This window comes from Leptodactylus fuscus, unplaced genomic scaffold, assembly GCF_031893055.1.
Source record: "Leptodactylus fuscus isolate aLepFus1 unplaced genomic scaffold, aLepFus1.hap2 HAP2_SCAFFOLD_983, whole genome shotgun sequence".
Lineage (NCBI taxonomy): Eukaryota > Metazoa > Chordata > Amphibia > Anura > Leptodactylidae > Leptodactylus > Leptodactylus fuscus.
In genome coordinates, this window is record NW_027441038.1 from 158 (window position 1) to 13,402 (window position 13,245).

General features: G+C 43.0%; 1 protein-coding gene across 2 annotated transcripts in view; it reads left to right on the plus strand.

Annotated features, from left to right (window-relative positions):
* Positions 1–2,392: 2,392 nt before the first annotated feature.
* LOC142189056 (dual specificity testis-specific protein kinase 1-like) overlaps positions 2,393–13,245 on the plus strand; it is a 30,903-nt gene continuing 20,050 nt past the window's right edge. The window contains exon 1 of one of the 2 annotated variants that reach the window (XM_075262121.1): positions 2,393–2,496. Coding sequence is in view for 1 of the 2 variants with exons in the window: in XM_075262120.1 (XP_075118221.1) it covers position 4,756 (1 nt within the window). In the remaining variant the exon portion in view is untranslated. Of the gene's footprint in view, positions 2,497–4,688; positions 4,757–13,245 lie in introns of those variants that run through there. The other variant, XM_075262120.1, reaches the window with a different exon arrangement.

The following is a 13,245-nucleotide window of genomic DNA, read 5'->3' on the forward strand; positions in this document are numbered from 1 at the left end:
TAGATCAGTGAGTAATATAGTGGCTCAGTGATCAGTATGGTGGATCAGTGAGTAATATGGTGGCTCAGTGATCAGTATGGTGGCTCAGTGAGTAATGTGGTGGCTCAGTGAGTAATGTGGTGGCTCTTTGGTAAGCATGGTGGTTTAATAATCATGTAGTGGCTCAGTGGTTAGTACTGTGACTGGGTGTGCATGTGTTCTCAGAGTCTCTGGACCATGCCTGGTACTTCTTGCCCTACAGCTCCGGCTCCGTCTCCATACATACCAGATATCAGCCGGGCTCTGATGGACTCTGCAGGTTCCACTAACTGATACTACAGGGGTATGGACAGCTTAAAGGGGTTCTCTAGACTCTCAGTATTAATGGACCCCACCAATCTGATAGCAACAGTCTATCTCCCAGCACCCCCCTGGATCAGCTGTGACTGCCTCCTAGTGGCGGTGCAGGGTATTACAGCTGAAATGAGTTAGAGCTGCATTATCCATCCCCAGTGAGGAGTCTGACACTGTACCCTGTACACTGTAACCACAGCCCACCCCGGCACAGTCATGGGTAACATGTTGTCCATCTAGATGGCGGTGATAGATTCTGCTCGGATGCATGGCGCTTATGTGACATCGGCTGTAAAATCTGTCAGCTTTTAGAATCTGAGGCAAAAGTTTATTCTGTCCTTTGTTCGCTCTGCTCAGATATTCCTCTCTATTGTCTGAACAAGTCAACAAAACAAGGAGTGAGCGGGGCCGGCGGAGGCGAGGAACGCCGCACATAGTCATGTGTCATAGTGGGAGTGGGATCAGCACCCTGTCAGCTCTGCTGTGTCGTGTAGTAGACATGTCTGCCATACTAAATACTGGAGATTAGTGTTACCCCTCTGTTACTCCTCCTGGAAAGACATGAAAATATTGACAACTAGGCAGTAGGATGTGTCCAGCATCAGACTGACAACTGACTGACAAGGGGAATAGTAACGTCTGGTTGTCAACTTATTCACATGTCCAGAAGGGATAATACAAACCTACCATTCAGGGCTCAGGGAAAGCTGAGTGACAGGAAGGATGAATGGTCTGTGGGTGGTTTATTTTTCTCTGGCTGATACTTGGGGCACAGGATAATGACAGGCTGATACTCGGGGTACAGGATAATGACAGGCTGACACTCGGGGTGCAGGATAATGACAGGCTGACACTCGGGGTACAGGACAATGACAGGCTGACACTCGGGGTACGGGATAATGACAGGCTGACACTCGGGGTACGGGATAATGACAGGCTGACACTCGGGGTGCAGGATAATGACAGGCTGACACTCGGGGTGCAGGATAATGACAGGCTGACACTCGGGGTGCAGGATAATGACAGGCTGACACTCGGGGTGCAGGATAATGACAGGCTGACACTCGGGGTGCAGGATAATGACAGGCTGACACTCGGGGTACAGGATAATGACAGGCTGACACTCGGGGTGCAGGATAATGACAGGCTGACACTCGGGGTGCAGGATAATGACAGGCTGACACTCGGGGTGCAGGATAATGACAGGCTGACACTCGGGGTACAGGATAATGACAGGCTGATACTCGGGGTACAGGATAATGACAGGCTGATACTTGGGGTACAGGATAATGACAGGCTGACACTCGGGTACAGGACAATGACAGGCTGATACTCGGGGTACAGGATAATGACAGGCTGGTACTCGGGGTGCGGGATAACGACAGGCTGACACTGGGGGTACGGGATAATGACAGGCTGAAACTCGGGGTACAGGATAATGACAGGCTGATACTCGGGGTACAGGATAATGACAGGCTGATACTCGGGGTACGGGATAATGACAGGCTGACACTCGGGGTGCAGGATAATGACAGGCTGACACTCGGGGTACGGGATAATGACAGGCTGACACTCGGGGTACGGGATAATGACAGGCTGACACTCGGGGTACGGGATAATGACAGGCTGACACTCGGGGTACGGGATAATGACAGGCTGACACTCGGGGTACGGGATAATGACAGGCGGACACTGGGGGTACGGGATAATGACAGGCTGACACTCGGGGTACGGGATAATGACAGGCTGACACTCGGGGTGCGGGATAATGACAGGCTGACACTCGGGGTGCAGGATAATGACAGGCTGACACTCGGGGTACAGGATAATGACAGGCTGATACTGGGGGTACGGGATAATGACAGGCTGACACTCGGGGTACAGGATAATGACAGGCTGATACTGGGGGTACATTCCCCATTACTGTGCACATGCTCCCCGGTGACACGTGTTCCTCCACATCTCCGCCTGGGCTATGTCAGGAATGTGCTCGGGCTCGGGGTGCTCTCGGCTTCCTCTCATACATAACATCTTTGTCCTCTGTCACTTGTCGCTGTACACACACGGCATCATCCCACATTCCACTCTTTTCCTGACACTGCGCTGTACATGGACGGGGATCATCACATCCTTCTACTACCAGCTGGACTATAACATGACCTGGTGAGCACATCATTCTTTTTCACAGCAGCACAGAGGGTTACAGCAATAAGTTGGAGAGATGGCTGATATCTGAGGACAAATCACCTGGAAGATTCATAGAAAAAAACGAAACACTATAGAATGGAAATGTGTAAAGTGTAAAGGGAGCGGGATTAACCCCATCACTGCCCAGAAGGTATCTATCTATCTATCTATCTATCTATCTATCTATCTATCTATCTATCTCCTATGTATCTATCTATCTATCTATCTATCTATCTATCTATCTATCTATCTCCTATGTATCTATCTATCTATCTATCTATCTATCTATCTATCTATCTCCTATGTATCTATCTATCTATCTATCTATCTATCTATCTATCTATCTATCTCCTATGTATCTATCTATCTATCTATCTATCTATCTATCTATTTCCTATCTATCTATCTATCTATCTATCTATCTATCTATCTATCTCCTATCTATCTCCTATCTATCTATCTATCTATCTATCTATCTATCTCCTATCTATCTATCTATCTCCTATCTATCTATCTCCTATCTATCTATCTCCTATCTATCTATCTATCTATCTATCTATCTATCTATCTATCTATCTATCTATCTATCTATCTATCTATCTATCTATCCATGTGATATATATCTCTGTATCTCTTGTATTTGTTCTTCCTTCTCTCCGGCTTTTCTATTACACGATTTTCCTCTTTTATTCTCCCACACAGAGATTCTTAGTCATTTCTGAAGAAAATAATTTCACTCCATAGAAATCTACATACAGGACTGGGGGAGGGGATATATAGAGGACAGGTGGGGTCTACCACCTATATATATAGGACCGCCGGGATGTATTCTGTATAGAGGACAGGTGGGATCTCTCTCTATATATAGGACTGCTAGGGTGTCACCTGTATAGAGGACTGACAGGCGGGCTCCATGGCTGTTAATCCCCCCGGAGATGGCTCTGGGATTATCTAGAGGCGGAGGGTCCCTTTAATCCCTGTGCTAATAGTGACAGTGACCTGCAGGAGAGGGATGGAGAGGTTTCCCTCCACACAGTGAATACATAATCCATGGGGAGCGGACTACTACTCCCAGCATCCTCCCCTGTGCTGGATGTGTGTGCAGTGCGCCCTGAGCTGCGCTATATATCACATAGCAGGCGCCCTGACGTCTCTGGATGTGGCGCTCTACAACTGCAAGGATCACCCAGAGGAGGGAGGCTGAGCGGATCTGTCTGTGCATGTAATAGACTGTGTGATCAGCGGCGCCTCCTATCTGTACACAGAGACAATGCATCTGATGTGTTATAGAGCAGCACACAGGGTGGGCTTAGATACACAGCTCAGCAAACAGTATCACACAGCATAGGATTAGATACACAGCTCAGTACACAGTATCACACAGGATAGGATTAGATACAGCTCAGCAGACTGTATCACACAGGATAGGATTAGATACACAGCTCAGTATACAGTATCACACAGGATAGGATTAGATACACAGCTCAGCGGACAGTATCACACAGGATAGGATTAGATACACAGCTCAGTACACAGTATCACACAGGATAGGATTAGATACAGCTCAGCAGACTGTATCACACAGGATAGGATTAGATACACAGCTCAGCAGATAGTATCACACAGGATAGGATTAGATACACAGCTCAGTATACAGTATCACACAGGATAGGATTAGATACACGGCTCAGTATACAGTATCACACAGGATAGGATTAGATACACAGCTCAGTATACAGCATCACACAGGATAGGATTAGATACACAGCTCAGTATACAGTATCACACAGGATAGGATTAGATACACAGCTCAGCGGACAGTATCACACAGGATAGGATTAGATACACACCTCAGTATACAGTATCACACAGGATAGGATTAGATACACAGCTCAGTATACAGTATCACACAGGATAGGATTAGATACACAGCTCAGTATACAGTATCACACAGGATAGGATTAGATACACAGCTCAGTATACAGTATCACACAGGATAGGATTAGATACACAGCTCAGCAGTATCACACAGGATAGGATTAGATACAGCTCAGCAGACATTGTGTACACCTGTTATTAGTGCTTTCTCCAGTTCCGCCGGTAGGGGTGCTAGACTTGCTCGTTGTGTAGTGAGTACAGCTCCGCGGTGTGGCCGGTAGGGGCGCTGTGGCAGCAGGCAGCTTGCAGTGCAGTGTGGCCGGGACATGAGAGCTGTGTGATCGCGGTGCCGGCTCCAGTGAGTATCGCAGTGTCAGGCTGCTGCGCCCCCTCTGGGCTCTCTGTGGGGAGGGGGGTCCTCCAGTTTGGGGTGCAGTGTCCGAGTCCAGCCTGGTGTTTGTGCCCTGGGGTGTGATCTCCCCCCGGCTGGCTACTATGTATCTATAGTGATGTATTTGTTGTGCTGGGGGTGGGGGGGCTTCTGTAGGATTAGTAGGGGCAGTGGGTGCTGGGAGTTGTAGTTCTGCTCAGGTTAGAGAGCAATGCCGAGTAAATAGAGGTAAATCATTCACTTGGCAAGTCTCAGTTCACATTTCAAGGTTGTATCTTCAGAGTAGAATAATCTGCCATCCTGCTGGTGTAATGTATGCTGCTATATACTGATATACTACTGCTGTATACTGATATACTACTGCTATATGCTTACATACTACTGCTATATACTGATATACTACTGCTATATACTGATATACTACTGCTATATACTGATATACTACTGCTGTATACTGATATACTACTGCTGTATACTGATATACTACTGCTGTATACTGATATACTACTGCTGTATACTGATATACTACTGCTGTATACTGATATACTACTGCTATATACTTACATACTACTGCTATATACTTACGTACTACTGATATATACTTACATACTACTGCTATATACTGATATACTACTGCTGTATACTGATATACTACTGCTGTATACTGATATACTACTGCTATATACTGATATACTACTGCTGTATACTGATATACTACTGCTGTATACTGATATACTACTGCTATATACTTATATACTACTGCTATATACTTACATACTACTGATATATACTTACATACTACTGCTGTATACTGATATACTACTGCTGTATACTGATATACTACTGCTGTATACTGATATACTACTGCTGTATACTGATATACTACTGCTGTATACTGATATACTACTGCTGTATACTTACATACTACTGCTGTATACTGATATACTACTGCTATATACTTATATACTACTGATATATACTTACATACTACTGATATATACTTACATACTACTGATATATACTTACATACTACTGCTGTATACTGATATACTACTGCTGTATGCTTCTGCTATATACTTTTATACTACTGCTATATTACTGCTATATACTGATATATTACTGCTATATACTTCTATATACTACTGCTATACGGGGGGGGGGGTGTCACCATTTGTGTCACTAATACAGCAGCATTCACACTGTGCAATCCAACTTGCATATGAGAAGCGTAACCCGCGGCTCCTGTGCGGTATAACATGGGGGTCGCCGGGGCTGGATCACTATGGGGGATCTCTGCCTGCTGTCAGTGACTGAGGGAGTCCAAGTGTATTTAGATACATTGTAACAAACTCAGAGCATTGCCTAGACTGGATACAATGTAATACTATCAGGACAGTAAGAGATGTACTGCTGGGCTCATAGAGCATTGCCTAGACTGGATACAATGTAATACTATCAGGACAGTAAGAGATGTACTGCTGGGCTCATAGAGCATTGCCTAGACTGGATACAATGTAATACTATCAGGACAGTAAGAGATGTGTACTGCTGGGCTCATAGAGCATTGCCTAGACTGGATACAATGTAATACTATCAGGACAGTAAGAGATGTACTGCTGGGCTCATAGAGCATTGCCTAGACTGGATACAATGTAATACTATCAGGACAGTAAGAGATGTGTACTGCTGGGCTCATAGAGCATTGCCTAGACTGGATACAATGTAATACTATCAGGACAGTAAGAGATGTACTGCTGGGCTCATAGAGCATTGCCTAGACTGGATACAATGTAATACTATCAGGACAGTAAGAGATGTACTGCTGGGCTCATAGAGCATTGCCTAGACTGGATACAATGTAATACTATCAGGACAGTAAGAGATGTGTACTGCTGGGCTCATAGAGCATTGTCTAGACTTGATACAATGTAATACTATCAGGACAGTAAGAGATGTACTGCTGGGCTCATAGAGCATTGTCTAGACTTGATACAATGTAATACTATCAGGACAGTAAGAGATGAACTGCTGGGCTCACAGAGCATTGCCTAGACTGGATACAATGTAATACTATCAGGACAGTAAGAGATGTGTACTGCTGGGCTCACAGAGCATTGCCTAGACTGGATACAATGTAATACTATCAGGACAGTAAGAGATGTGTACTGCTGGGCTCACAGAGCATTGCCTAGACTGGATACAATGTAATACTATCAGGACAGTAAGAGATGTACTGCTGGGCTCATAGAGCATTGCCTAGACTGGATACAATGTAATACTATCAGGACAGTAAGAGATGTGTACTGCTGGGCTCATAGAGCATTGCCTAGACTGGATACAATGTAATACTATCAGGACAGTAAGAGATGTGTACTGCTGGGCTCACAGAGCATTGCCTAGACTGGATACAATGTAATACTATCAGGACAGTAAGAGATGTGTACTGCTGGGCTCACAGAGCATTGCCTAGACTGGATACAATGTAATACTATCAGGACAGTAAGAGATGTGTACTGCTGGGCTCACAGAGCATTGCCTAGACTGGATACAATATTGCCATATAAGTGAATGGTGTTGCGATGTGACCCTGAGGCTGCTGCAATTTCCAGTTGCAGAATAATTGTGCAGTCTTGTTTATTTTTGTGCTTTGTTCTCTTTTTGTGAAGAATTTGTAGTCGCCGCATCTCTTAGGACACAGCGTGACTGCACGGACTGACATTAGTGAGAGTCGCAGGGCGGACGCTGCGATCACCGTGTGGCCCGTGCAGTCCGTGCCGTAGTCTCTGAATTCACAAATATTCCATCCCCTGAACATTGTAACAAAGTCTGATAGAAAGTCTTAGACATTATTCACATCTGCGTTTGTGGATTCCTCTCCCCTCTGCAAGCAGCACTTTTCTCTCTGCACTTTTCTTTCTGCATTTTTCGTGCGGCAACCACACAGACCCCATTATAGTCTATGGAGGCCGCGAGTTTCCTAAGGTAACCATTTTTTTTATGCGGATAAGGCTTCACGTTCGGGGGAATCTCCCAGCAGACTCCAGAACGGAAACCCCAACACAGATGTGAATTGGGCCATAGATGGCGCAGCTGCAGATATTGCGCACGTTGTCCTGGTCCGGAGTCCGCAGCGACATCTGACATTCTCGTAATGCATCAGTCGCCGTTTCCCCAGGCAGTGCCAGATCACACGGTACACGGCGGGCGGGATTCATGGATATCAAAGGTCACATCTCACTAATCCAGGAATGTCGGGTTTTTTTGTAATTTTTTTTTGATCGGTCTGTGTCTGCAGGGGTTAATGTGCCGTGTGTGGTCTGGAGCGCTTACTCAGCCGGCGCAGCTTGTTATTTGGGGATTCCAGACCCTGTCATTAGGCCTGTGTCACTTTTCTGGCCTCACCCTCAGTGAACCTCTAAGAGACCTGTGGCCGGGGCTAAAATTAGGACTAAATGTATAGTATAGTAAAGGGGCGTGGGCAGTGCTGCTCTTAAAGGGGAGCTCCACTCCTTTAAGCACGAATCCCTGATGTAATAGTATTATAGGAGTCACTGGTGTCCGGACTGGGAGGGATCGGGTCACTCCAGCCCGGCTATCAACAGGATTCCAGGGGTCTGAGCAGGTAAAAAAAGGGGGAGTTTGGCACCCCAGTTTGTATGTCAGAAATCGCCCCTCCCTTCGTTTCAATGAGACCATCCGAGATGTGTCACTGTATGTCTAGGAGTCTGGTAAAGCTGTGTGAGGAGGCCTTGCTGATTATTCACCCAGCTTTCCCGGAGAGTGTGTCATCTGTGTCTTAGCCCTTCCTTCTCTTCCTTTGATTTATCATTGTGACAACCTGTAATTTACGACACGTGAGGATTGTGGCACTCACACCATCGAGGCGTGGATGGCGCTGAGCCCGGGCACAGGAGGCGACACGTTTGTACAGGGAGGGCGCTGTCGGACGCGTTGGTGTCTGATGGTTTCCTGGACGGGGTCAGGTCTACACCGATGACATCACTGACAGTAACCTGACTGATGTCAGCGCCGCACAGAACAACTTCCCGTCTACTTGTGAAGAGGCGGCTGCCAGCAGGGAGAGAGTTACCCACATAACAGATGCCCTTCATGTATGACTATTCATCTGTTCTTGGAAAAGTTGGGTGACAACCAATATGGCCGCAGTTACGGCTCTCGCAGGAGTTGTCTTTCCATTCCTGATTTTTTTTTTATATTTATTTTTTAAAGGATTGTAGGGCATCAAATTTGTCTTAAAGGATGGGGATACATTATGTATAACTACAAGGAGGCGGGGCTGTGACAACCTCGCAGATATGATATATATACAGGCTGGTTGTCGGTAACGGGGCGGGGCTGTGACAACCTCTCAGACATGATATATACAGCTGGTTGTCAGTAACAGGGGGCGGGGCTGTGACAACCTCTCAGACATGATATATACAGGCTGGTTGTCAGTAACAGGGGGCGGGGCTGTGACAACCTCTCAGATATGATATATACAGCTGGTTGTCAGTAACAGGGGGCGGGGCTGTGACAACCTCTCAGACATGATATATACAGGCTGGTTGTCAGTAATAGGAGGCGGGGCTTTGACAACCTCTGAGACATGATATATACAGCCTGGTTGTCAGTAATAGGAGGTGGGGCTTTGACAACCTCTGAGACATGATATATACAGGCTGGTTGTCAGTAACAGGGGGCGGGGCTGTGACTACCTCTCAGACATATGTACAGCCTGGTTGTCAGTAACAGGAGGCGGGGCTGTGACAACCTCTCAGACATGATATATACAGGCTGGTTGTCAGCAGTAATAGATGAATAGCCGTACTGTAGTATAAGGTGTGCGGTTCTCTTACCTTAAGGTCCTGACAATAATGTCGGCGCTGTGGATAGTGGGCGGAGCTAGTCACTGTCTGAGTGGGCGGTAGCTGTCGGTGATCTTGTGGGCCGCGTGTCTGCTATTGCACATTGCAGGAGATGTAGGCATGCTGGCTGATCACTGCGAGGCGCCGCAACTCACTGTGATTCATTATTTAATAGAAAAATCTTATCTGTGAGAATTTAACCCCTTCCGCTCTCCAGTTTCTTATAAGTAACAGGTAATTCTTTAACAATCTCCATTACTACATTCTGCAAGGCAAAATTGCAGGGACTGTGGCTATAAATACTAAAGAGCCCTCCTTAAAGGGACCGTTCACCAGCTCCATCTTTTTCCATCCTCCGGTAGCCGCCCCTCCGCTGATTCTGCTGCAGTTGGAATTTTTTCTCGAGCCCGCACCGTTCATGAGCAATCAGCTAATAGGCTGTCTATTGTCAGGTGGGCGGTGCCAGACTAACTGCTCCAGCCAAGGACCGCCCACCTGGTGACAGAGAGTATAAGAGTGTCGGTTATATCAGCACTGATTGCTTCAGAATGGTGGGGGCTAGAGGAAAAATTCTGACTGCGCCGGAATCAGTGGAGAGCCAGCTAATGGAGGATGTGAAGAGTTGGAGTTGGCAAAAGTTCCTTTTACATTATAAAATTCCATATAAGCAGCATGACATAGATCTGCAGATCTCTCAGCTTGTGTTTTAGTGACATTGACTTAAAAGGTGTCGTCTACTCCTGTCACATCCAAATCTGCGCTCCAAATATTTCTGTTGCAGCAGATGAGCAAGTGCAAATTAATCTCCAGGAATGGCCAGTGGAATTGTGAGTGCAGCTTTGGAAGTGACTGGAGTGTGAAATCGACAAATAAAGGATTTTCCTGCCGAATGGCATTTTTTAATTATCTGGGTGTGTCAGTTCTGCTAATATGTACATGGCATAAATCACATCGAACCCCGAGGGCGGCATCAAAGATGGCACAAAAAGCCCCATAAAAATCATTAATCGCTGCACTGGAAGCCTGCCCAAGATATACTGCGCCCAGGAAAGCTGGGTGACAGCCAGGAAAGATGGCGCCTTACAATGGTTCCTACCTAAGTTGTCTCTCATAGATGCCAATACAATCATAACAGATGAAAGGCCGGGAATCACATGATCAGGAAAACTGGGTGACAACCTCAACTGTGTGTACATATCAGTAGTATTATAGCAGTTATATTCTTGTACATAGGAGGTAGTATTATAGTAGTTATATTCTTGTACATAGGAGGTAGTATTATAGTAGATATATTCTTGTACATAGGAGGCAGTATTATAGTAGTTATATTCTTGTACATATGAGGTAGTATTATAGCAGTTATATTCTTGTACATAGGAGGCAGTATTATAGTAGTTATATTCTTGTACATAGGAGGTAGTATTATAGTAGTTATATTCTTGTACATAGGAGGTAGTATTATAGTAGATATATTCTTGTACATAGGAGTAGTATTATAGTAGTTATATTCTTGTACATATGAGGTAGTATTATAGTAGTTATATTCTTGTACATAGGAGGTAGTATTATAGTAGTTATAGTCTTGTACATAGGAGTAGTATTATAGTAGTTATATTCTTGTACATAGGAGGTAGTATTATAGTAGTTATATTCTTGTACATAGGAGGTAGTATTATAGTAGATATATTCTTGTACATAGGAGGCAGTATTATAGTAGTTATAGTCTTGTACATAGGAGTAGTATTATAGTAGTTATATTCTTGTATATAGGAGCAGTATTATAGTAGTTATATTCTTGTACACAGGAGGTAGTATTATAGTAGTTATATTCTTGTACATAGGAGCAGTATTATAGTAGTTATATTCTTGTACATAGGAGCAGTATTATAGTAGTTATATTCTTGTACATAGGAGCAGTATTATAGTAGTTATATTCTTGTACATAGGAGCAGTATTATAGTAGTTATATTCTTGTACATAGGAGCAGTATTATAGTAGTTATATTCTTGTACATAGGAGGTAGTATTATAGTAGTTATATTCTTGTACATAGGAGCAGTATTATAGTAGTTATATTCTTGTACATAGGAGCAGTATTATAGTAGTTATATTCTTGTACATAGGAGCAGTATTATAGTAGTTATATTCTTGTACATAGGAGCAGTATTATAGTAGTTATATTCTTGTACATAGGAGGCAGTGTTATAGTCTTGTACATAGGAGTAGTATTATAGTAGTTATATTCTTGTACATAGGAGCAGTATTATAGTAGTTATATTCTTGTACATAGGAGGTAGTATTATAGTAGTTATATTCTTGTACATAGGAGCAGTATTATAGTAGTTATATTCTTGTACATAGGAGCAGTATTATAGTAGTTATATTCTTGTATATAGGGGTAGTATTATAGTAGTTATATTCTTGTACATAGGAGTAGTATTATAGCAGTTATATTCTTGTACATAGGAGGTAGTATTATAGTAGTTATATTCTTGTACATAGGAGCAGTATTATAGTAGTTATATTCTTGTACATAGGAGCAGTATTATAGTAGTTATATTCTTGTACATAGGAGGTAGTATTATAGTAGTTATATTCTTGTACATAGGAGGTAGTATTATAGTAGTTATATTCTTGTATATAGGAGCAGTATTATAGTAGTTATATTCTTGTACATAGGAGGTAGTATTATAGTAGTTATATTCTTGTACATAGGAGGTAGTATTATAGTAGATATATTCTTGTACATAGGAGGCAGTATTATAGTAGTTATAGTCTTGTACATAGGAGTAGTATTATAGTAGTTATATTCTTGTACATAGGAGCAGTATTATAGTAGTTATATTCTTGTACATAGGAGGTAGTATTATAGTAGTTATATTCTTGTACATAGGAGCAGTATTATAGTAGTTATATTCTTGTACATAGGAGCAGTATTATAGTAGTTATATTCTTGTACATAGGAGGTAGTATTATAGTAGTTATATTCTTGTACATAGGAGGTAGTATTATAGTAGTTATATTCTTGTATATAGGAGCAGTATTATAGTAGTTATATTCTTGTACATAGGAGGTAGTATTATAGTAGTTATATTCTTGTACATAGGAGGTAGTATTATAGTAGATATATTCTTGTACATAGGAGGCAGTATTATAGTAGTTATAGTCTTGTACATAGGAGTAGTATTATAGTAGTTATATTCTTGTACATAGGAGCAGTATTATAGTAGTTATATTCTTGTACATAGGAGGTAGTATTATAGTAGTTATATTCTTGTACATAGGAGCAGTATTATAGTAGTTATATTCTTGTACATAGGAGCAGTATTATAGTAGTTATATTCTTGTACATAGGAGCAGTATTATAGTAGTTATATTCTTGTACATAGGTGCAGTATTATAGTAGTTATATTCTTGTACATAGGAGCGGTATTATAGTAGTTATATTCTTGTACATAGGAGCGGTATTATAGTAGTTATATTCTTGTACATAGGAGGTAGTATTATAGTAGTTATATTCTTGTACATAGGAGCAGTATTATAGTAGTTATATTCTTGTACATAGGTGCAGTATTATAGTAGTTATATT